This window comes from Ambystoma mexicanum, chromosome 14 (assembly GCF_040938575.1).
Source record: "Ambystoma mexicanum isolate Mex_15411 chromosome 14, UKY_AmexF1_1, whole genome shotgun sequence".
Taxonomy (NCBI): domain Eukaryota; kingdom Metazoa; phylum Chordata; class Amphibia; order Caudata; family Ambystomatidae; genus Ambystoma; species Ambystoma mexicanum.
Genome location: NC_090940.1, coordinates 620248864 through 620271950, shown reverse-complemented (window position 1 = coordinate 620271950; position 23087 = coordinate 620248864). Strand labels below are relative to the sequence as shown.

The window sequence follows — 23087 nt, the reverse complement described above, 5'->3', positions numbered from 1 at the left end:
GGCTCAAAGGGGCTGATATCTGACTTACATGGGCGTCCAAACTAAATGGGTGTCTATGGAGCTTGGGAGAGGTCCCTGGGGGAGAAATGGCGCAGGGGAAATGAGACTTTGGAGGGACATCCCAAGAATAGCAAATACCATACAAATACAGGAGATGTGATGCACACTGATGTTTAGATGGCACTATACACCAGCTAGACTTCAGAAAATGTATCCCAACACAGGTTGGTGTTGGAAAAGGGAAAAAGGCTGATGGTCGCATATATGGAGAAAATGCCCTGAACATAGAATAGAATGTTTTGAAAATAAGTGGATGATGCAGTGTTGTCCATTTACGGGGATAGCTTCAGAACAGAGTCCTGTGTTATTTTGTTGGGATGGAGGGGGGAGGGAAAGAGTACAGATACCAGACTCAAAAACAAGGCATAATGGAGCTTTAATGATAATTGCAGAAATTCTGCTGATTGCTCCGCAGAAAGGTCGAGGGGCACCTACTTACCAAGAATGGCCGCATCAAATATGGGAATTCGTTGCTCTTGAATGGGTGATCTATGCCCTCCAAAACAAACAAAAAACACAAGACTCTTCACCGAGTGGAGGGAAATCTTGGACTTTTTGAAGGCAGACTTTAGAGTGCAATGGTGCCCTCCGAGACGAAAATTGTTGGCCATAGAGTAAAATTTGTTGCACCTTGTCCTGTATTGGTTAGGCCAGCCATCTCTCGGTTGGGTTGTGGCATGGGGTGTACTGTATATGCTGTGGAATGTTCTGTTACAAAATTCAATAAGAGGTTAAAATACATAAGATATGAACCACAACACATTGCAACGCCGTTGACTGAATGCGGCGATATGTATATCGGGGGAAATTTTGATCATCGATCTTAAGCATCAGGGGAGATGGCAATGAGCAAGCCCGACAGGCATTCCAAGAGTGCCTGAGAAATCACAACAGGTTTAATGACTGGATTTATATGAAGAGAGTGAGCACATGAACACTTGGCACACCAGTGTTCTCGCCACAAGGGTATCCAGTTAGCTGCCACATAAGATTAATAAATCCAGACATTCTAGCCCTTCCCTCCCCCTTTTTATCCAGTGGACAAGATGACAGCTTTTTTGCAAATGCTCCTTTTTATATCCCATAGTCCTGGCAAGTATCTAACGATAACCATTGATCTTAACCACTGAGGTAGGATTATCCTACATAGCAATAACATAAAATTATTCCCAAACCCTATCCCCTTCAACATCACTAGTGGAACCACCATGTTTTGCGGTGCTGAGGGCCAGCAGGACCACCGCAGCACTGTTTTTTCAATAGAGAACTATTCTGTTATTAAATGTTTGCCTCTCATACAGCCAGATTGCTCCAAATGTTTGAGATCAGGTTCTACATGTTATTTGTGGTCTTTTTCCTAGTTTACATTTTTCTCATGCAGTTTTCCTGGCTCTTTTTTCCCTGGATAGTTTTGTTTAATGAAAATTAAATGTGGTTTTGGGGGGGGGGGGGGGAACAACCCACAACTCCACCCCCAAACCATATTTCGACACAAAGTGTAATTGCTTGTGAGTCTGTCTGTATAAAACTAACCATTTAATTTGGTTTTGAGGTGTGGGCAAACTACTGGTCTGCCAGATTACTTTTGCATAGATGGAGTTTCAAATTCAATATTGATCTCTCTGCTCCAATATCAGCTAGAATATTGATCTGATGGATGACTTATACGCCCCACCCTCCCCCTTATGTTTTCGTAGCAACATTTAAGAACTCGTCTTGTTATGCTGAGCTACCAATTCAGTCATCGGGTGCTAGCATTCTAGTTTTTACCAAGTCAATCCCCAAATCAAGGTATTCACCACCAATAACCACCTTAAAGGCTTCCCAGGTATTATAGGTAGTTTGGATTATTATACTCCAAATATTATTTGATTTGTGCCCCTGGTATCTTTATGAACGGCTTGATCTCTCTGAAGATGCCAAAAGAGTGTCCATGTTCTTGTTTTAGAAACTTGAGAATCCATCTGCATTCTTAGCCAAAACAGATCATGGTCAGACATGGTGATGTTCTCCATATCTGCTCCTACTAAAGAATTTCCTGAAGTCTGCAATAACTAAATGTAATCACTTCTGGGGTATAAATTGTGTAAAAGGAGTAATCTTTTTTAATCCCTTTGTAACATTTCTGAAAGTGTTAATCCAACCTGCTCCCTGGATTGCCGCTAATGTTACTTGAAGGCTGGTTTTGTGTGTGCCCGGTTGTCCCCCAAGAATGGTCGAAGGACTTTTCATAATAAAGTGGAGGACTCTTCCCCCTGGGGTAGGAAACCGTTTGACAATCTGCATTTCTCTTTACTCAGTAAATGAGTATTGGCTAAAAGCAATATCTACCCTCATCTTCAAGCAGATTAATCAGCCACAATCTTGTTGGGAAGATTTCAGGCTATGCCACCACAGCAGATCTAAAACCTCCATTTATGCTTTTTTTTTATCTAGAGTTATGAAACTACAAAACCAACATCCTAAGAAAAACTATAGAAAATGATTGCCACTATTGGGAGAGCTAACCAATTAGAACTGCAATCAAGCTCCACCCGAAAATAGATTAGCATTTTTACACATATTATAGAATTCCCAGAGGGCCCAAACGAACGCCAAATAACTTAGCGTTTGCTAGTGCCGAGTCCCTCTTATCCAAATCACGTAATGTCATTTCTCAATGGATTGGTTACTAGCGGCAGAATAAAAAGAATTGGCAGCCAGTTAAGGTCACTGATATTGTCTCTGATGGACTCTGGCTGGGGTCAGTGCCGATTCCCGGTGGGCAAAACATGGGGGCAGTTTTTCTTGAACTGAGAACTATATTGTTACAAGGGACAAGTATCTGCCTAGGTAACCTATCAAGAGAAGAAAAAAAAAGGCACTGAAAAGATGGAATAACGGGTTGATTTTTTACTGTCCCCCATCCTACAGAATTTTATTTTTTTAACTCTTGATGTTAATTGATGACCAAGATTTGCCTCGACTTGGATCAGTCTTTACTCCTGGCCCAGTTTTAGCCCGATTTTCAATATCCAAAACCTGCAGCTTTCTGGTATGAAAAAATAAAAAAAAAAAAATACAGGCCAGTGACAAAGTTCAGTCAAAATCGAATTTGCACTTCCAAAAGGTTGTACCACGGGTTTCTGCTTCGGTCTGTTCTAAATAGTTTCACTTGGCAAATAATGAAACCGGTGTATTTTAGAATCTTGGAAGCCAAAAGTGTCTGAAGCAATAGCTGTGGCTAAACATTTCCTTGGTCAGATTGCTTTGCAAGCCTATGAGATGGTCTTCACTGAAAGAGACCGGAGTTGAGACACTGATGCCCACCCTCCCTCCTAGTTTCCACTATTTCCAGCTGTGGAGACTAGCACTGTGTAGTATGCATAAATTGGTCTATCCGGCCTTTGAGTAATTTATTTTCCAATACAGTCGTCATGGGGCTAAACAGCCACTCTGGCAGTGGGTAGGACTTATACACTTCTTAATCCAAGCCCAAAAGTGGCCAGCTTGACCATGGCTGAACACTTCACAGAGCTCTCCTTCAGTCGTTCTCCAAAGCCCTGGCCTCCAAGGGCAAAAGCAACCACATATTCACACTTCCACCCCAACGTGGGATATCTGGACATGCGAGGAACGCCATTACACCACTGTTGAGAGCACTTTCTACCTTTTTCAGAGCCTGCCGTATTTGGTTCCAATCTGTGTATTCCTGCGTGCTGCGCACCACAAATGGCAGTAGTGAAGGGCCTCTACATCACCCACATACAATATGTGCACGTTCAAGCAAAACACCCTGTGGCTCCCTTGCAACAGATACAGTGCAAGTCAGAGGCTCCTGCATCTCGGGGGGAGTGAAGGGTGCTCTTCACCCCCTAGCTTCCAAATCTGGTCACCCCAGCCCACCTACTGAACAAAGTTTCAGCATCACTCACCACAGCCGCTCAGGGCCCACCTCACTGACATGGGTGTATTGCAGCCCAGCTATAATGTCTAATGTCGAGTGAGCAGAAGTGCCTCTACATTAGCTCCTCAGCTTGGCTTCGGCCTCCTGCGAGCTTATTTTCACCACAATAGAGCACATCAGGACTAGACAAGTCTCCCCCTTCCATGACCCCAGCCTTGCAGAACGAGGCCTTTAGGGGCGCCGGTTGCTGCAGACAATTCCTGGTAACTCCAGAGTCAAGCTACGAGTCCTTAGTCTGCCTGGGGCGTTTCAAAACAGACAGCTGAAGCCGATGAGACGGAGCTTCACTCACTTTCTCATCGGGAGTCATCCTGGCTCTACCCACATTTATTTTTGTACTAATGTGCATATATTTTGCACACTTCTGTCCTTTGCTCCCCCCAAATAATACCTCTTTCTTGGCCATTTAACCTTTACTCATGACCCCAGATATCTTTTGGGGCACTTTCAAATCAGCATCACAAATCCCATTTTGCAATGTTTTTGCTACTTTCATAAAGGAAATTTAATAAATCTTTCCTAGTTCTGAAGGGACGTCTTCGATCTGGAAATCAACCAGTTTTGCTTGCAGTCTCTCAATTTGCGCCAAAGCATGCCCTGGTAATTTATACAGATGGGCTTCTGGAAAACACTAAGTTAGGCGCCCAATTGCTTTACGACTTTAGTATTATTTAGAAACCTCTCAAATAGGAAAGGCATGTCACGTCACCAAAAGCAGAGACAGAAAAAGTGCTAAAGAAAGAAACAAATGTAGGTTTCCGTCAGTAAGTGGTCGCACCAGAGCAGAACCATAGCAATGGCTCAGAACAAAGAAGGTTGAAGCCACAACAGTGTTCATGGATCCCGTGAAAGGTGGAACAAAGAACCGAGAAGGGCCGTAGGTTCAAAACATTGCAGTTTTGGCTCAGCAGCTTAAATGTGTTTAGCATCAAATATCTAATTTTAGTACTTTTTGAAACCCCCAAAAAATACACTCCCCCCTGCCACCAAAAAAAGTACATGTATTATAAACCGATAGTAAGGACTAATGTTTTTTCTATACAAGAAAAAGACACGCTTTTGAATTGAAATGGTACATGCGTTAAGTGGTAAGAGACCAGCTTCATATCCAAGCCAGGAAGCAGCAGAGCGCTGGCCATGCATGACTTGGAGGGCAACATGTGATAAGGAGAGGAGGTCACCACTGCAGTCAGTCATCTGTAGCAAGGTTGCTATAGCAGAGAAAATCGTTCTTCTAAAGATGCCACCATCAAAGAACACATTGAAATGAGCAAACTGGTCCACATTTAAATTATTTTATTTTCTGTTGATAGAATACGCCACATTGGCATTTTTACATTTGCTTTAATCAAGCATTTTTAGAGCTTATGGTCTTGACATTAAATCATGATTTTCCCAACTATTGTGAAAAACAAACATTACTGGAGACACACGGGCAATACTCCTTTGCAGTTCTCCTGGATGTCACGTGTCTGCAACGGGTCAGTGCAGCTGCGTGCATTGTGTACATCTAGGCTGTTCAAATCATGGTACATGCTGGGACTTGTAAAGAGGCCAGGGTTAGCATCAGCTGTATTCTAGCACAGAGGGACTGGATCAGCAGAGGCCTCGTGCATTCCTTGCGCAAGCCTTTATTCACGGGAGTGCAACACTGCTGAACTTTGCCGTTTCACGCTAATGAAAGGTCATGGAATAATGGCCGCCAGCGTGGTCTTCGCGTTCACAGTAGCTAAGAAAACCCCATCAGTAGTTTAGCTTATCAGATAAATCATGAGAAAATATATAATTACAAAGATTAAAAAAGTAACATTAAGACTTTCATACGCATCGATTGTAGTATTAAAATAGACTTTATAAACATTGTTCCATTTAAACAAGCGGGCTAGGATAAATGTGCTGCTGTGAATGGCGCAGCAATTTATCAGCCAAGTATTCAAGTATTGGTCTCAATCAGGCTAGAAGGGGCCGTTAGGGCCGGGCTACGTGGCAAGGGTGGGCCACTTTGAGGAATTGGTGCGCTATGCAGCTGGTCGGTTCGACCAATGATTCAACTGCATGAAAATGCAGGATTTGCCACAAGTGTTTTTCTGTAAAGCAGATGCGCCCCCATGTACTATGGAAAGAAGTTAGTGGCCAACCGCAATAGAAGCGATTCTGGGCCAATATTTTATTGCAGCTCGGGCCGGTTTTGTGGCCTAGTCCAACCCACGTCTCAACGTAGCCCTCAGAAAAAACTCTGGGAGTACATGTTCACTGCGACTCCCGAGCAGGGCAACTTAGTGTTCACATTTCTGAGGTCAATACATCGAGTACCGTTCTCAGTAGGCTTGAATTAATACCTGTAAAATTCATTTCTTAATTATTCGGATTATATAAAATTTAGTATTTGTTTATGCAAAACTTTAAATCGCAGACTTCACAACAATAGCATTAGTCAATTGGTCCTTGGAAAATAAGCTTGACACAGTTTTCTTTCCCAGATAAGGGTGTTGCACAGAACGGGCAGGCAGCATGAAACGCATGAGTACCATGAGGTAAGGGAATCTGAGACCAGTACTTGGCAGACTTTTCAGAGCACACGTGTCCACAGGGGCTGAAAGCATGAGTGGGGGCTCCGGCGTCAATGTACAGGCCAGCCTCACAGCCAAGCCAGAGAGGTACGTAGGGGCCCACTGTTCTGCACATGGGGCACTCGCGCTCATTCAGTTCCGCGTCACTGCGGTGTCCCCAGTTGTGATAACCGTGCACATGGCCGCAAGCAAGGTAGGCCCAGGGCTGCTTCTCCTCGATGACGTCCTTCCGCATGATGCTGGGAAAGGCCAGCGTGTTCAACCCGACGGGGCACTGCGGCCTGGCGGCATTGATTTCCTGTCGCAGCGCTTCAATGTGCTTGAGGGTGGGCGTGTGAAACAATCCCTCCGCCGTTCTCCAGAGAAGCGTGGCGCCGCACAGATCCACAAGCGAGCCATCCTGCAAGACATTGCTCTCATTCTCCACCTGCGTGCGCAAGAAAGATAAAAAAAAACACCTTTGTTTCAGTGTGTTGCTTAAACTACAGGATTCATTTTTTTTAAACAGCCACTAAACAATTGGTTTCGCATTCACCGCCTGCGGGTCGCAATTCTTAAAACTGTCTCATTGCAGTATTCATGTGCCGGTTTCTACCAATCATATTCAGGCAAATTGTACCATTGGTGTTTGATATGATAAGTCCTTTATAACGCAGCTCTTGTACACAAGTGTTTCTAGGTGCGACAAGGGAGGAAGGACAAGAAACGATCTTACTACGCCTTGCGTCATTCAGATCGTGCAAGTGCGAGCAGTGCAAGGGAGAGGAAACCAGGGGACCAATGCTCTGAGTAAGTGCAGCGGGGCTCTGAGGGCTCAGAGTAAGTGCAAGGAGACCAAGGGACTGTAAGTTTACAGTTAGAGCCCCTAAATGCGTTGTAGGACCGGAGGCAGTGCAAGGGCAACTGATCAAGAGCCTGGTACCCAGTGAGACTGAGGGTTGCCAAGCAGCCAGTCGATGCAGCAGACAGGTAGGACGAAAGGTTATCCAATACCCAGTCACATTAACTTGCCTGTTGGGAACTTTGTGGCACACTATGGCATTTAAAACTGGCATTTAACTCTGGACAGTATGCTATGCAGAGCACATATCAGATATCCTCTCCCTCATGTACAACTCGCAGCAGGGCTTTAAGTGGGCCGGGGCCTGCCGGGGCTGGGCCCCGGCAGGCTCCGAAATTTCGTTTTGAGGCGGGGCCCTGCCGGGGCCCACTAATCTCCCCTGGCAGCCCCGGCCACAACACGAAAAGCCATTTTTTTCTACAGCCTGAAGCTCTCGCTCGTGAGCGAGAGCTTCAGGCTTCAGAAAAAATGCCTTTTAGCCATAATGGTGGCGCCGCACCTGCGAGGCATCCCTTTAATCAAGTGATGCACGTGGGCCGGCGCCACCATTATGGAGAAAACGTGAGGCCGCTGGAAGCAGAGGCCTTGCTTTCTAAATACTGAAGCTCCCGCGGATTCGCGGGAGTTTCAGTCTTTAGGAAAAAGGCCTCTGCTTCCAGTGGCCTCACCCTTTCAGCCTTAATGGTGACGCTGCCCCTCCCCAGCTGGCGAGGGGCAGCATCATCATCATTAAGGCTGAATAGGCAAGGAGCTGTTCCCTGCCAGGCAAGCCTATACAAAATAAATGCAGAGATCAGCACCCTCTCCCCAATGGGGAGAGGGTGCTAATCTCTACAAAAGGCTGCCTGGCAGGGGTGCCAGTAGCCCATTGAGCCAGGGCTTGTCAAGGGGGCGTGGCCTAACGGGCCATGAAGACTCCCGTTGTTAGGCCACGCCCCCTCGATGAGCCCCGGCTCGATTTGTAGTGCCACTTAAGGCCCTGACTCGCAGACACACCCAAAGTTAACCAAGTCCAACCTTAATTCTGCCTGGACTCTGTTGCAGGCTTATTTCCCAAACCATGCAAGTGTGTAAAAAATTTGATGGCGGTGCAGGCTAGCGCTCTAAACAGCTCTTTGGAAGCACATTTCACCTTCCAGCCCACCTCAATGCAATCCATCTAGTGGCTAACTTTCAGCGTAAGTTCAGACAAGCTTTCAACCACCTACAGCCAGTCTGCATCCAAGGCAACCAGACAGTGCTGTACATGAACTGCACTTCAGCACAAGCATTCAGCACAGTCGAGCCATGCCAACAGCAGCACGCAATACAGACATGCTAATTGGTGAATTAGAGCAAGGCACGCCCCTATCCCTTTCTTCAGAGGGTTTACCCAAAGCTCCTAAAGGGTTCCTTTCGGTCCATGTTCGGTGGCTTGGCCAAGTCCAAAGTCTTATTTGCAAGACATGCCAGAGGTTACGCAGCAATATACAGAACGGATATGAGATGAAGAACGTAATGCCCGAAACAAAAAGAACGCACCAATTAAAAACACTTGCTGTACGGGGCTGTATGTTTTGTGTTTCCAAAAACCAATAAAATGTTGCATAAAAAGAATTTTACTAGAATTTGAACATTTCAAATAAAAAGCTGGCCAATGAGAATGTAAGGATGGTGGTACATGGATGCGAAGACAGTGAAGTGATCAAGGAGCAAAAAAGGTGGAGACAAACCCAAGAATTATAAACAGATGGAGAAGAAAAAGATGGGAGGCCGGAGGACCAAGCAGGTAACAGTAGACGATATGAGAAAAGACCAGGCAGAACACAAAGAAATGAGAGATTGGGGCGAGCACGAAGGAAGTGTATAGCCACAGGAGCGAGCAATAGAAGAGATATGCAATAAGAGAACCCCCCCCCACCAAAATTGCATGCAGAAGAAGAAAGACCTGCCTGTTCGACTCCTTACTTTTGAAATGTGCTCAATTGTGTGCCAGTGGCACAGACTTTAATGTGAGGGAGTGTGATCAGCTTGACAATTCCTCATAATGAATTTTTGTACAGCAAGTTTAGAAAAAGCAGTTTTAGGTCACACTGAAAATATATTGGAAATTAAGTTTCAATGTCCATATTTGAAGTCGTACCATCTAAAAAAAAAAAGTAGGCTAAAGGTTCTAAAAAAATAAAATAAAAAAAAAAAAATAAAAATCAAATGAGGCCAGGCATCAGTTCTTTCCACAGGCATCAATGTTAATCATAATGTTAAAGGAAATTTGTGCCGCAAACTATCACCACCGGAGCCCTGGCACTCTGAAAGAGGAAGGGAGGGAGGGCGAGTTAGTGGGAGGAAGCTGGGAAAGTGCAAGGGAGCAGTGATGTGCTGTTGGCGGCCTCAGCCTGGTGGGTCCGTTGGCTGGGCCAGGGGTGTTTGCGGCCAGTAGTCGTCGTGTACTGTTGTGCGAGTCTATGGGTTTGTGTTTTGTTGTTGCAGTGTAGTGAAGTTTGTGTGGTTTGTTGGGCTGTAGGTTTGTGGTTGTGTTAATTTGAGAGGTGTAAGCAGAGGGGGGAAATGGTTAGTGGAATTGGTTAGTTGGCATCTCTATCCCGAGTTGACATGTCTAGCTTGCGTAATCTCTTCAGATGGGGTACAGGGGCCCCCTGCGCCTCGGTCCTGATCTTGGCCCGTCCAGCATTCAAGGTCCCTTTCACGTCTTGCTCCCACTTCCACCAGCCTCCCTCACAACCCCACCTTTCCTCCTTTCCCACTTATATGGCTAATGCGCCAGTCAGTGTCCGCAACTCAGTGTGGTGATGGCAATATCCCCACAGTTCCACAACACTGTGGTATGTGGTATTAACTAAGAGGCAAGTGAAGATGTTGGATGGGATTGGCTGGGGTTGTTGAGTCTGTCTCCATGGGTGTCGCCTGTGTTTCACTCTACCTGGCATCAGCCGTCCAGGTGCCATTGGTGCCCGAGTAGTCTGTTCTGGAGTTTGTCAGTGTCCTTTCCGGTTAGGTCATTTTTTTTTCCCTTCTTCCAGTTTGAGTCTGTGGTGTTGACGAGCCAAGTTTAGTAATTTTCTGAATTTTAGGTGATCTTTGGTGTTTCTTATTTCTTTTGGGATGTTGTTCCAGGTTTTTACAGCTAAGTGGTAGAAAGAGGTGCCTCCAAGTTTTTTCTTAAGTTATGGTTTTAGTTCCAGGCAGATTTCATTGCTTGACCTGAGGAGTCTCGTTGGCTTGTATATTGTTATTTTCTTTTGTAGGAATTCTGCTCCTTGTCCCCAGATTGCCCTGTGCGTTATGCACATTGTTTTGAAGGTGATGAAATGTTTTACTGGGAGCCAGTGTAGTGTTTTCAGGGCAGGAGTGATGTAGTCTCTGCTGGATAGTTTGAGGAGTAGTCTGGCTGCTGCGTCTGCATTCACTTTACACACCTGCAAGTATTCCAATAAAGTTTCCAATGGCGAGGGAGCTCTTCTGTATGCAGTAACCACAGACAAAGCCCAAAGGAAAGATTCTGTAGCTCTGCCATGGGCAAAGGGAACCAAGCAAAGGCGCAAAGCTTACGGCAGGATAAGGGGTTAGGACCAGGAACAAAGGGAGAACATGTCCTTGTTGACCATGTCCTCAATCTTATCAAAATCTATATACTTGTCATACTTGAAGACATATGGAGCAAAGCCGTCGAGCTAAAGATGCCAGTTGAGAAATTCTACCCAACTCCCATAGGAGAAGCTTGGGTACGAGAGGTAACTTGCAGAATGCAAGGGAGATGCAATAAATGCAGGCACTAGATCTGCCAGACGCGCATTGGAGCCACTGTATACTTGCAAAGTTGCTCCCCTTGAACATGCAGTGGCGATCAGGGGCAATGACAGGAAAAGCAAATGTCTACCACAAAGCATTTCCATTGACCCCCCATAGCGTGGGGTCTCAATATGGACCATTTGGAATTACAGACACCACTTCCAACCATTCACAGACCAGAATCTGCAACCTCTAGATAAAGGGCAGTTTCAGGCGGTTCCTCAAGTGGCTTCCATAGCACATTTTTTTTTCCAAAGTAAGTAAATTACATCCAATGCGACACCGCACGCCACTCGAGAAGGTTGCAATCTTTTCTCAATTTGCATACATAAAATAAACTAGCTCGGTGTCGCCCGTGTGGACGAGCATTGCATTCCTTGAAGGACAGGAATAAAGTTTTGAAAGCTCAACAAATAGCACCAAGAAAAAATGGGATGCGCTGCAGCATCTGCTTTGAAAACCTACAGACCCGAGGGATCTAGATATGGGCTCACCATCCCTTCATAGAGGCATTGCCACGAACACTTCTTGAAAAGTATGCTGCAGGTGAAAGCGCGTTTGCAAGGCTTAGTTTCAATCACCATTTGCTCCGGTTCACTGCTCCCGCAGGGATGGTTACCCTGCCCCCTCCCATCCTCGTGACGCAGTTCCACTGCTCTTGAAGACATTGTGGGGTGGGGTTTGGTGGAATAAGAAAATACATGAAGACAAACCCAAGAGTTATGCAACTGTGGATGTACTAACAGCGACTGTGTCTAAAATTCCATAACCGTGTCGAGTACACTATAGGTTATACTAGGTTTGGGATGCAGGAATATTTTCTTTGAGAGAACACTTTTGTCTTCCAGTTAACACATAAAAATGCATGCCTGGATAATTTACCATTGTTCTATAACAACCACCTCTAGCAACACAGCTCATCCCTATTTCAGATTCAGGGGAAAAGGATAGGCTGCCACATTAAAGGGAAAATAAGTGGCACTTTTATGAGCAAGTATGCGCCATCACTCACCTCCAAGACCGGTGTGAAGCCCTAGACATCTTGTGTCGGCCTCTGCTGGTGCCATCCCTAGTTATTGCGGGCGCCACAGAACGATGAAGACACTTATGTATACAAGAAAAGATGCTGTAGCATTGTGGACATTACTTAATCTCCACCACAAGCGCTGCATACTGGCAATTACTTAAACACACGTGGGTGTGGTATTTATTTTTTAAATCTTAGAGATACTAAAACTTCAGCCAGCAATCAACTGCAGGCAACTACTAGTTTAGTTTGCAGTCTGCAGGTGGCGCAGCCTGAAGCTCAACGCACAAAAGGTTGCTCACAGTATTAGTGCAATGTGCAGTACGTTGGGCGTTCCAGTATGCAGCCTCCAAGAACACAGCAGGAGCCTCAACAGGTAAGTGGGGGTAACAGATCTGCGCCCATTACCTGCAGGCCCAGGCCGATTTAATCTAATCCCATTTCACTGGGTAAGAAATTGGCGCTGCAGGGTCTTTTTTCCCACTGTGGCACCCCTACTCGGCAGTGTCCCAATGCGTGGGACACCCACTGTCCTTCCTGCTGCACCCAACCAATTCACAAACCGTTGTCTGATTTGAATCCCACCACCCGAACCCCTATTCCTCCACCCCTTTCATAAACCATTCACACCTACACACCCCAAAACCCTCCCCAAACTCCCCCACACCCCTTTAACGCCTATGCTACCGCTTCTTCGTGCAGGGAATCAACCAATGTAGATCGCTTTAGTCGTAAACGCATGTATTGTTTTCATCGAAATCCAGCAATACCGATGCACTAAGCAGCAGTGAGCACAGGGAGTGGCCCATTGCAAAGGCGCAGAGAAGGGCCGAAACAAACATTTACTTTTTCAGGGACAGCCTTTACTGGCTGGATGCCAAAGTCTATCTTTTGGCCCCGGCATTCTTGGCTATTCGGTTTCATAGATCTGCAGAAATAACTGTGCAAGAAATGGACCAGGAAAAACCCACGACAGGCCTCCTATGCAGCAGGGACTAACTTGAAATGCACATTCGCAAGTTTCTCCAAGATTGCTTGGTAGCCACGCCCATTGCTATGTTTGCCAGCACATCTCCCAGGCCCACACAGAAGGTTTGATGCACGGAAAACAAGTTATCAAAAGGAATGCAAATAGTGAACTAGAAAAGTCAATAACAGAAACGGGACATACCATGTATAAATCCGTGCAATCATCAGGCGTTTCAACCTGTAAAAAGAAGAGAAATTCAGCCATCACCTTCATTAGTTTTAATGTTAAAATACATGTTTTGGTCCAATTCCCGCGGGAATCAACATCTTAGATTAGCAAGGCAAAGATTGTAAAACGCCCTACTTTTGTTAAAACAGAATTTCATTGTGCGTTTATTAAGAGATTAGTTGCAAACTCCCAGATCCTAAACGACATGGTCTCCCAAAATACAGCAGACATGACGGGAGTATAGCAAAGAGTGTTTCTAGCAAACAGAGGCACCGGAGCAGGCACCTTTGCGGGTGTTTAGCAAGGGTTGAGCAGCAGCATTAAAGCATAACGTGAGCCCGCTTGAAGTGGCAAGAGGGGGGCCGAGCTAGGGGGGAGTGCAGCCACAGGAAAGCTTTGTATGCAAGCTTTGTCCAAGTAAGGAGAGGGCTGGGGAACGAGATGGACAACATTGAACATACACATTGAAGTGGTTACAATGCCCTGCCTCACGTGAGCTTTCTTGAAAACAAATATAAAGACCAGAGGCAGGTGGAAATCTGGGGGGGTAGGAGGTTCCAAAGAAAATCGAGCAAAGGCATGCAAACGAGACTGCGGGGGAGGAGTGACGGACATTAAGCAGGGATAGAGTTTTTTGGTTAGGATTAATAGGAGACAGCTGGATTGTAATTGGTTATTTATAACGCGATTAACAACCAGAGGTTTATAAGTGCGGATCCGGGGAAATCGAACCTGTGTTGCTCTGCGTCATTTTGCTTCCAAGACGAGCGCATTGCCCCCGAGCTATCCTCCGATAGATCTGAATGGAGTGCTGACCCGGGTGAAGACAGTGGGCTGAGATAAGAGGCGAGTGACAGGTTGTACAATGCGACTTGTACATTTTAGTATTATAAAAGGTGTGGGACGGTGCTCAAGTTAGCTGGGCAATAAAGGTGTTTTCCTAGTGGTTGGTGAGGTGGACAGAGGCCCAGACCTCTTTCTTCTCAATTTACTCTGATACACCATGAAGGTGCCGTCTTCCTAGAGTAGTACCAAGTTCCTCAGAATGGAGGCAAGAAAGGCCTTGAGGGATGTAGGTACTGCCCTCAATTATTGCATGTTGATGTTTAAGGACTTTACCCATGGGTCACATGCCCACCAATGTGTGCGGCCCATCCTTCCAGAGGAGTGCTCCCGGAGCAGTTTATGAAAGAACATTTAAAGCACTTGACACCGCTAGTCCAACAATGACAGCATTAGGTTTCCCCCATCACAAAATACTTTTTTGTGGCAACAACCCAGGGGCCTTATATGAAGTTTTGCACTAGGAACAATGAGAATACAAGATGCCATTGAGTCAACCAGACAGACGACTACTGGTTAGAACATGTCATTTTGCAATGGCGCAGACGGATTCAAAAACAGTGGTGTGGAAGGTTGCCCAGAGCTGTGCCAGTGGTTGAGATCAACTCAAAACCTTCCACCAATCACTTTTTGGTTTATACTTTGATGAGCAAAGCATATAAAGGAGGACAGATTGTTTGAAAACTGGAACCTGGCAACTCATCCTTTAGTTATTGGGTGAAGTCTAAACACATATGTTGCTGGCCTACCATGGGAATCACAGCTGTACAGGGAGAGGTTTTATTAAAAACGCTAAATAAAACGTGCAGACACATGGTCGCGCACAGGTTGGTGGGCTTACCCACTCCCACTGTGTGTGCCATTTGCAAATGGCAACCCTTGTCACAGCAACTCAATTTTGGATGACAAATATTTCCTTTGCGCACTGCTAGGAACGAATATCTTTGTGTTTCTATAAGACGCTCTGTGAGCCAACTAGGTGTCAGCAGCATTTCTTGGTTCTAAAGACTCCCTGTACAGTTGCGATTTCAGTAGATTATGCCTGTACCAATGTGGGGCTCAGACATCACCCTACAACTAGACCGGGGTTTGCCATGGTTACATTCTCAACTGTATGTCAACATTAGCAACCACACCTCTAGCATTATAAAGTTCCCTTACATAGAAACCGCCACCTTCCACCTCTAATCTAGAGGTAGACGCCTAAGGAACAGGAGCTGCACTCACGCGCCCGGTGCCCCACGGCACATCCAGGGTGATGTGGCCATGCAAGTTTCTCCTCCGTTGACACTAGGCCATAACCAATAAGAGGACGAGTATACCACGGGGGCTCGTTTGCGGAACCAGAGGAAAGGGAGATATTTCATTTTATGGCAAATCCCCTCTAGCTGTGCGACCTCCAACACTTTTTGTTGGAATTCTTTTTATTTTTCCCCTGAACGAGGAGAGCCCTTTTCCCCTGCATTAATTCTCTTTGCTCCAACCATGGGAACCCTGTTCACGTTTAAGGAGTTGTGCTTTCCTCTATATTTTAAAAAGGCATCTGTGTTTCAGTTTTGCAGCACACAACAACTTTTGTGCAGTGTTGCTGAAGGCCCCTTGGGCTTTTATATTTATATATTTTTTATTTTCCTAAAGAACTACTGTTCCAAGGTTAGGCGGATACTGGTTATCCTTCTTGGCTTTTCCTTTTGTGAGATCAGCACACACCACCCTATGTGGAGTGCTGAGGCGTTACCTGGTATCCCCTTTCTCACTGCTCCTGTAACATTTCTGTTACAATGACAGATATACACTTATGGCTGGTGGCAGTGGATGTGTTCTGACCTCTGTGCAATGTTTACTTAAGGCTGTCTCCACAGCTGCGGTTATGCAGAGAAGGGTCACCATTGACCACAATGGTGGCTCTCCTTTAGCGCTATTCCGGAGCTAAAATATGGGACCATATTGCAGTGCATAGTCTTCCTGTGAACAATTCCTCCAAGAATTTGGTTAGCTCTAGTTGGACCTCCAGAGACAGACACGATCACGCCTTGAAACACTTGTGTATAGGCTTATTATAGAATGCCTTATATCCCTCTCAGACCCCCACCAGAGTGCAGGACCAAAGAATCGAGGAACATTGACCAGATGGCAAACGTTTATCCTTGGAGCCTGGGAAAAGGTACCCAACTGCAGACCGACGTTGGAGCATGAAAAATCCTTTGCTGCGAGTCATTTCTCCCCGACTGCTGCTGCAACATCTCTTCCAGAGTCCCTCCTTTCGTCATCTCAACCAAGGGAACAGGAGAGAGAGTCCACTGCTGCTGCAGCATTTTCTTCACACCTCTTCAGGTACTGTGGGGCTTGTGGTAGTACATAGCTCGAGTCGTTCTGTCTCTCCTCCGCTGCTAGATTGCCGATTCCAGTGCACGCCCCGGCCCAAGCTTATGTACCCATGGGGAGCCTTTCCCAAGGTCCCTGAAAGCTTTTTGACCAACAAAGGCATCTTAGTTAATTGTAACTGAAGAGTCCTCTGGAACTTTGCCTTTTCTGCTGCTGTGCCTTGCCTGCTTGAACTCCAATCTTCTAAGAACTCTTACCTAGATTGGGATGGGCCGATAAAGGCTTAAAGCCTCTGAAAAGTAATACATGCTTTACAGTATTACCCAGCTATTGTTGGTGAGGTTTAACTGTTTTATTCCTACAACACAGCATTTCTGTTTTTACTTACTTTGAACTGTGTTCATTAATTGTATAATTCTTCACTTATGGTTTACTCACCTGAAGCATTGCATTCGTTTTCTATTGCGTTAATTAGTTAAAATAGTAATTGCTCACCTGAATAACCTTACTGTGTGTACAAATAAATATTTTACTAGAATTACAAGTGTGTAAGAGTTTCTTTGGGCCTATGTATTTACTGAGTTAATTGTACTCGCATTTCCCTACTAAGATAAGCCTAGCTGCTCTGCCATACTACCAAAACCTTGAATAGTGCATAAGTATTCTAGAATTTGAGGGGGCGTGGCTTGGACGGCCATGTAAGAGGTCGCACTCTGGAGGAGCTCCGCTGATCCTGTTTTGATCCTGATGGAGGGGTACGTCCACGGGGGCCGGCCGACGTTGGAAATCGATGTCCAGGTGTGTGAATGCCACCACTACATCCTGTGAAAGTTTGGGACGTTCAGAAGGCTCAGAAACCGAAATAATTGTGGTCGACGGGACGAGCCCTGAGCAGGCGGACAAGACAAAATGGCGGCGACACGTTGCGAACACGAGGATCATGAAGTCAGTGTCGCGTTCACGAGTGCTGGACCTTTGCGTCCCTTTGCTTGGAGACTAAAACACACGAGCGCCGCCTAGGACGCACGGTGGCCCAGCGAGTGGGAGTGTCGAACGGATGTGGCTGTAACGACAGGACCGTGGGCCTGGTGGTCGGAGAGCTCCGGGCGTGTTGGATGCCCCATGGTGTGGTGGGTCAGGCTTTGGACGTTGGGTGGCGTGACTCCCCCTCGGTGACTGACGGGACGGGCCCCCGCCCGACTCATACAACATTATGACCACGAGAGGTGTGAAACCCAAGGCCAAACAGCCCACGATGGAGGCTTACGCCAAGTCCCCCCCCAGGGGCGGAAGGAGGCAAGATCAAAGAGACCCCCGTGACGATTGCAGAGTCACCTGGCACGATACAGGAGGTGCTGGCGGCGATTGCGGACTTAAAAGTGTCATGGGAGACCAAGCTGGGCCTCGCCATGAAAGAGCTACAGGAAGGCTTAAACCTCAAGATCGGTGCTGTCCAGGAGGAGGTGAATCTGCTTAGGCTGGATGTGAGGGCGGTCTCGGAACGCGCGGGGGCCATCGAGAAGGAGACGGCCACGAACACAGCAGATTGCGTTGCTCATAAAAAGGAGCTACACGCCCTTGTGCAACGGGTGGGCAACCTGGAGGACAGAGCGGAGCAGGCGGAGGGACGTGCCAGACGCAACAATATCCGTATCGTGGGCCTACCTGAAGGAACTGAAGGGCCAGACCCTACAGAATTTGTGGAATCCATGCTTTTGCAGGAGATTACCGGCGGGGTACTGACCAAGGGGTTTGCAGTTGAGAGAGCTCATAGGGCCCTAACCAGGAGGCTGCCTCCCGGGGCTCCCCCGCGGCCGGTGATCGCGAAAATTCTGAACTACCGTGATCGCGAAAAGATTCTTGAATTCTTTCGAAAGGGGGGAACGATTGACAGAGGATCGGCCAAGATTACGGCCTACCCTGACTACACGCTACAAGTACAGCGGAGTCGGATGCACTTCGGAGCGGTGAAAAGGAGACTTCGTGAAGCTGGCCATCGCTATATGCTGCTCTACCCGGCCAAATTGAAAGTCTTCTACAGAAGCAGATCCCTGTTTTTCGAAACTCCAACTGAGGCGATGGACTGGCTAGACGCGCTGGGCAGTCCTCAAGAATCAGGCATCCAGGCAGAGACTACGGAAGATAAGTAGCTTATGGCGGGGCCGCCTGGGGCAACGGGGCCGAGACATTGGGACTTGAATATAGTCATTTGTACGATATGTGATGCGTATGATGTGGTACTGACTGGCTGGCCCGTGGGGCGTGCCCACCCGTGGTCACTTGACCGGGAGCTCCAAGAGGCTTCCTTTGTCCCCAATAGTAATATATCTAGTTAGTTAGGTCGCTGTTAGATCGGCGACGCCCCGCGGGGTCCTATTCCTTGTAAACGGGATAAGACCAGACGCGGGTGGGCCTGAGATCCAGGGATGGAGCTGGGCTTTTGTTGGGATGGGTGGGGTTGTTTGCTGTGGTGTGTAGTTGGGAAACAGGGAGGGGGGGATGGGGATCAAGGGCGGAAGAGCCGGCGGAGTGTTAGACCAAGGGGGTATTGTGGGGAGGGCAGGGCTGAATACTGACCAAACCGATGGCATCGGATAGTCTTCGCATAGTTACCTGGAATGTCCGAGGCCTCAATAGTTACCTCAAGCGAAACAAAGTCATGCTATACCTAAAGAGGATGCGGATAGACATAGTCCTGCTACAGGAGACCCACCTCACCAGGGAGAAATTGGAGGTGGTTACGAGGAAGTGGAAGGGCAAGGTAGTGGGTGCCACGTACTCGGCTTATGCTAGAGGAGTCATCACCTGGGTGGCGCCGCATGTACCGTTCCGGGTGCTCGACTCGATTGTGGACCCGGAGGGTAGAATGGTGGCGATAACAGGACTCCTGGAGAACAGGGAAGTACACATCCTTAACCTGTATGCCCCCAATCATGATACTGCAGCCTACTTTAGATCCCTCTATGGCAAACTTGGCCCCTTGGTAGGGGGCGCGATGGTGTGGGGAGGGGACTTAAATTGTGTCTTAGATCCCAAAATTGACCGGTCCGCAGACACCAAAGGGAAAATGTCGCCGGTGGCCAAGGCGCTCGGGACATTGCTAGGAGATTTGAGACTGGTGGATGTGTGGAGGAGACTCCACCCCACGGAGAGGCAGTATTCGCATTATGCGGCGCCATACGACTCATATACGAGACTGGATTATGTGTTTGGAACTGCCGAGATAGCGGGCGAAATAGTGGAGGCGGAATACAAAGCTCGAGTATTGTCGGACCATTCGCCCCTGGTGGTAGAGTGGCGACACCAACCCCCTAGGCCTCGGGTCCCCACATGGAGACTCCGGGCGGAAGCACTGCAGGATGAGGGTTTCCGGGAGGACCTGAGGGTTGCCATCGGGGAATACTTCAAGATAAACACGGGTAGTGTGCGTTCTACGGGAACTCTGTGGGAGGCCTTTAAGGTAGTGGTGCGCGGAGTGGCGATCTCTAAATCCAAGGGACTTCAAGGGGGTATCGAGAGGGAGCTTCAGGACACCGAAAGGGAACTGGAGAGCCTGGCTCGTCTTGAGAATGCCACTCAGGTAGACAAGACTAGGATGAGAGACCTTCAGGTGGCGTGCAGCGCTCTTTGGGACCGACTATGTAGACTGAACTATAGGAAATACACAGAGAGGCTGCACGCGGGGGGCGACAAGCCAGGCAGACTGTTGGCCTGGCTGTACAAGAGTGAGTCCCCCCCCCCCCCCCCCCCAGTGGTTATTCATGAGATCCGTGGTGAGGACGGTGGTCTTCGCAACACTCAGGATGGGGTGAACGAGGAATTCCTCAGGTTCTATAAACGTTTGTATGAGGACACTGGGGAGGACAGGAGCCAGGACATCCTGAACACACTGGAAGACATTGGTCTGCCCACCCTAGACGACCTGGAGCGGGAGGAACTGGACGCCCCTATCACTTCTGATGAGCTGGAGGTGGTGATCCGGGGCCTCCCCACGTGCAAGGCACCTGGGGCGGATGGCCTGCCTGGTGAGTTTTACAAGGTGTACGTGCAGGAGCTGCTGCAGCCTCTGCTGGCCTTGTTTAACGAGGCATACAAACAGGGAGAACTCCCGTTGTCCCTCCGTGAGGCCATGATTGTCCCATTACTGAAACCAGGCAAGCCGGCTGTTGAGTGTGGATCTTATAGACCTCTGTCCTTGCTAAACCAGGACAGCAAAATACTCACGGCAGTGCTGGCCAACAGGTTGAAGAAAGTGATTGGCAAGCTGATCCACCCGGATCAAACGGGATATGTCCCAGGCAGGAATATCAGTGATAACCATAGGAGGCTGCACCATGTTATCGACCATACCAAGGATGACACGGGCGAGATGGCGGTAGTGTCGCTGGATGCGGTCAAGGCCTTCGATTCAGTGAGATGGCCTTGGCTGAAAGCGGCCCTGCAGGGATACGGCGTGGGCGCTGGTTATATCAGATGGGTCCAGTTGGTATATAGCAGCCCGGTGGCTAGGGTCAAGACTGGGGCCACAGTCTCGGATGCCTGGCAGCTTAGCAGGGGGACCAGGCAGGGATGCCCGTGGTCACCCAGGTTATATATACTTGCGCTGGAACCGCTGGCGATATGCCTGCAGCAACAATACAGTGAGGTGGGCATTAACACTGCCAGCGGCAGCCACTTAACATCTCTCTATGCGGACGATATGCTGTTGTACCTCCGCTACCCGGAGGAGAACCTGCAGTACGTACTGGAAGTACTGGATCATTACGCTGTCCTCTCGGGCATATCAGTGAACCCCAGGAAGTCTAGCCGGTTCCCTTTGGGCGGGTACAAGGACGTCCCGCTGGAGAGGCTGCCTGTGTTGCCAATACCATGGCGGACCGACACGTTTAGGTACCTGGGGGTAAATATTTACCACCGGACTGAGGCAGTGCACAAGCATAACACAGAGAAAGCCATAGAGGGGGTCAAGAACAGCATGACATTCTGGTCCAGATTGCCCCTGTCCATGATGGGGAGGGCGGCTTTGCTGAACATGGTGGTCCTTCCCAGACTCCTGCACTTCTTCGTGAACGTCCCGTATTTGATCCCTAAAAGCATATTTGTACGACTTCATAGTATGTGTAGGGGCTTCGTGTGGGGTAACTCCAGGAATAGGGTGGCCCTGTGGAAGCTTCAGAATCCGTACGAGAAGGGGGGGGTATAGGCTTGCCCAACTTCGAACTATATTATCTGGCGGGACAACTGTTGTATGTGGCCAGGTGGTTGTCTGATGAGGATTCGGCGGAATCTAGGTTGCTGCGTGATGACGCGGCCCCATATTTCCTGAAAGAGGTGGTGTGGCTACAAAGGAACAAACTGACGGGAAGAGGGTGGCTATTGAGGTTGGGATGGGAGGTTTGGCACAGAACATGGAAATTGATGGGAGTCAGAACCACTATCTTGGCAGGTCCCGCTGGTGGCCCTGTGCGAAAACGACACCCAACTGTTTCACTCTGTCCGCAGGCATTGGGAGCCGATGGGCCTGGCCACGCTTGGGAACATATGGAGAGAGGGGGAGGCGCTGGACTTTCAAAAGTTGCAGGATGAGACGGGGGTGCACAGAGGCCAGTACATCACCCATGCTAGGCTAGTAAGACGTGTAAAAAAGAGATGGCCGGAGACGGCACTGGCAGATGATCCTGATGCCACCCTTGAAACTATGTATGATGTCTCAGAGGGTGGGCATGAAATATCACGAATATACGAACTCCTTAGAACGAAGGCTGGGAAAGAGTTGCCCCAACCGAGGCATGAATGGGAAGAGGGGATGGATGAACTCATGACGGAGGGTCAGTGGAAGAGGGTCCTAGGAGATCATAAAAAGGTGTCCAGAAATGCACGGCTCCAACAACTCCAGTTCTACATTACTCACAGGGCCTACCTGACTCCCCAGAGGATCGCACGGTTCGGAGGCTCGATTACTCAAAAATGCCCCAGGTGTGGGGAGGTGGAAGCTGGGTTGCTACATATGTTTTGGGCCTGCCCGGAAGTGTATAGATTTCGGGAGGAGGTTAAGATGAAGCTCGCAAGTGGGGGAGTGGTGTTGGACGTGGGATCTGCCTGGTCATGTATGCTTGGGATCTTCCCCAGGCCCAGACACTTTAGGCACCTGAGCAAGCTGAGGGACCTGGCATATGTCCTGGCCAAACGCAGGATTGCCATGAACTGGAAATCGGCTAGCAGGCCGAGAGTGGAACTATGGTGGGCGGACATTATGAGGTGGGCGGAGGCTGAATCCGTGGTGTGGTTTGAAGCGGTCACTAGAGGGGGCGAGGAGGAGATGGGGCCCTTGCTGGCCTGGCGACAGTTGGTGGCCTCTATGACCAACCCACAACAGGGCTTGGACGACTTTGAGAATTCTGAAGATGTGCCTACGGACAATGTTTCTCCTGACGGTGCCCCGACTGAGGATACAAGGGAGCCGGCTCTGGCTTGATGGGGGGTGGGGG

The 23087-nt window shown here is 48.1% G+C and overlaps 1 protein-coding gene across 1 annotated transcript in view; it reads right to left on the bottom strand.

Annotated features, from left to right (window-relative positions):
• Positions 1-5287: 5287 nt before the first annotated feature.
• PELI2 (pellino E3 ubiquitin protein ligase family member 2) overlaps positions 5288-23087 on the bottom strand; it is a 45639-nt gene continuing 27839 nt past the window's right edge. The window contains exons 6-7 of the mRNA XM_069638069.1: positions 13405-13440; positions 5288-7003 (exon numbers count right to left, since the gene is read on the bottom strand). Of these exons, the coding sequence (XP_069494170.1) occupies positions 6437-7003; positions 13405-13440 (603 nt within the window). The 3' untranslated portion in view covers positions 5288-6436. The remainder of the gene's footprint in view (positions 7004-13404; positions 13441-23087) is intronic.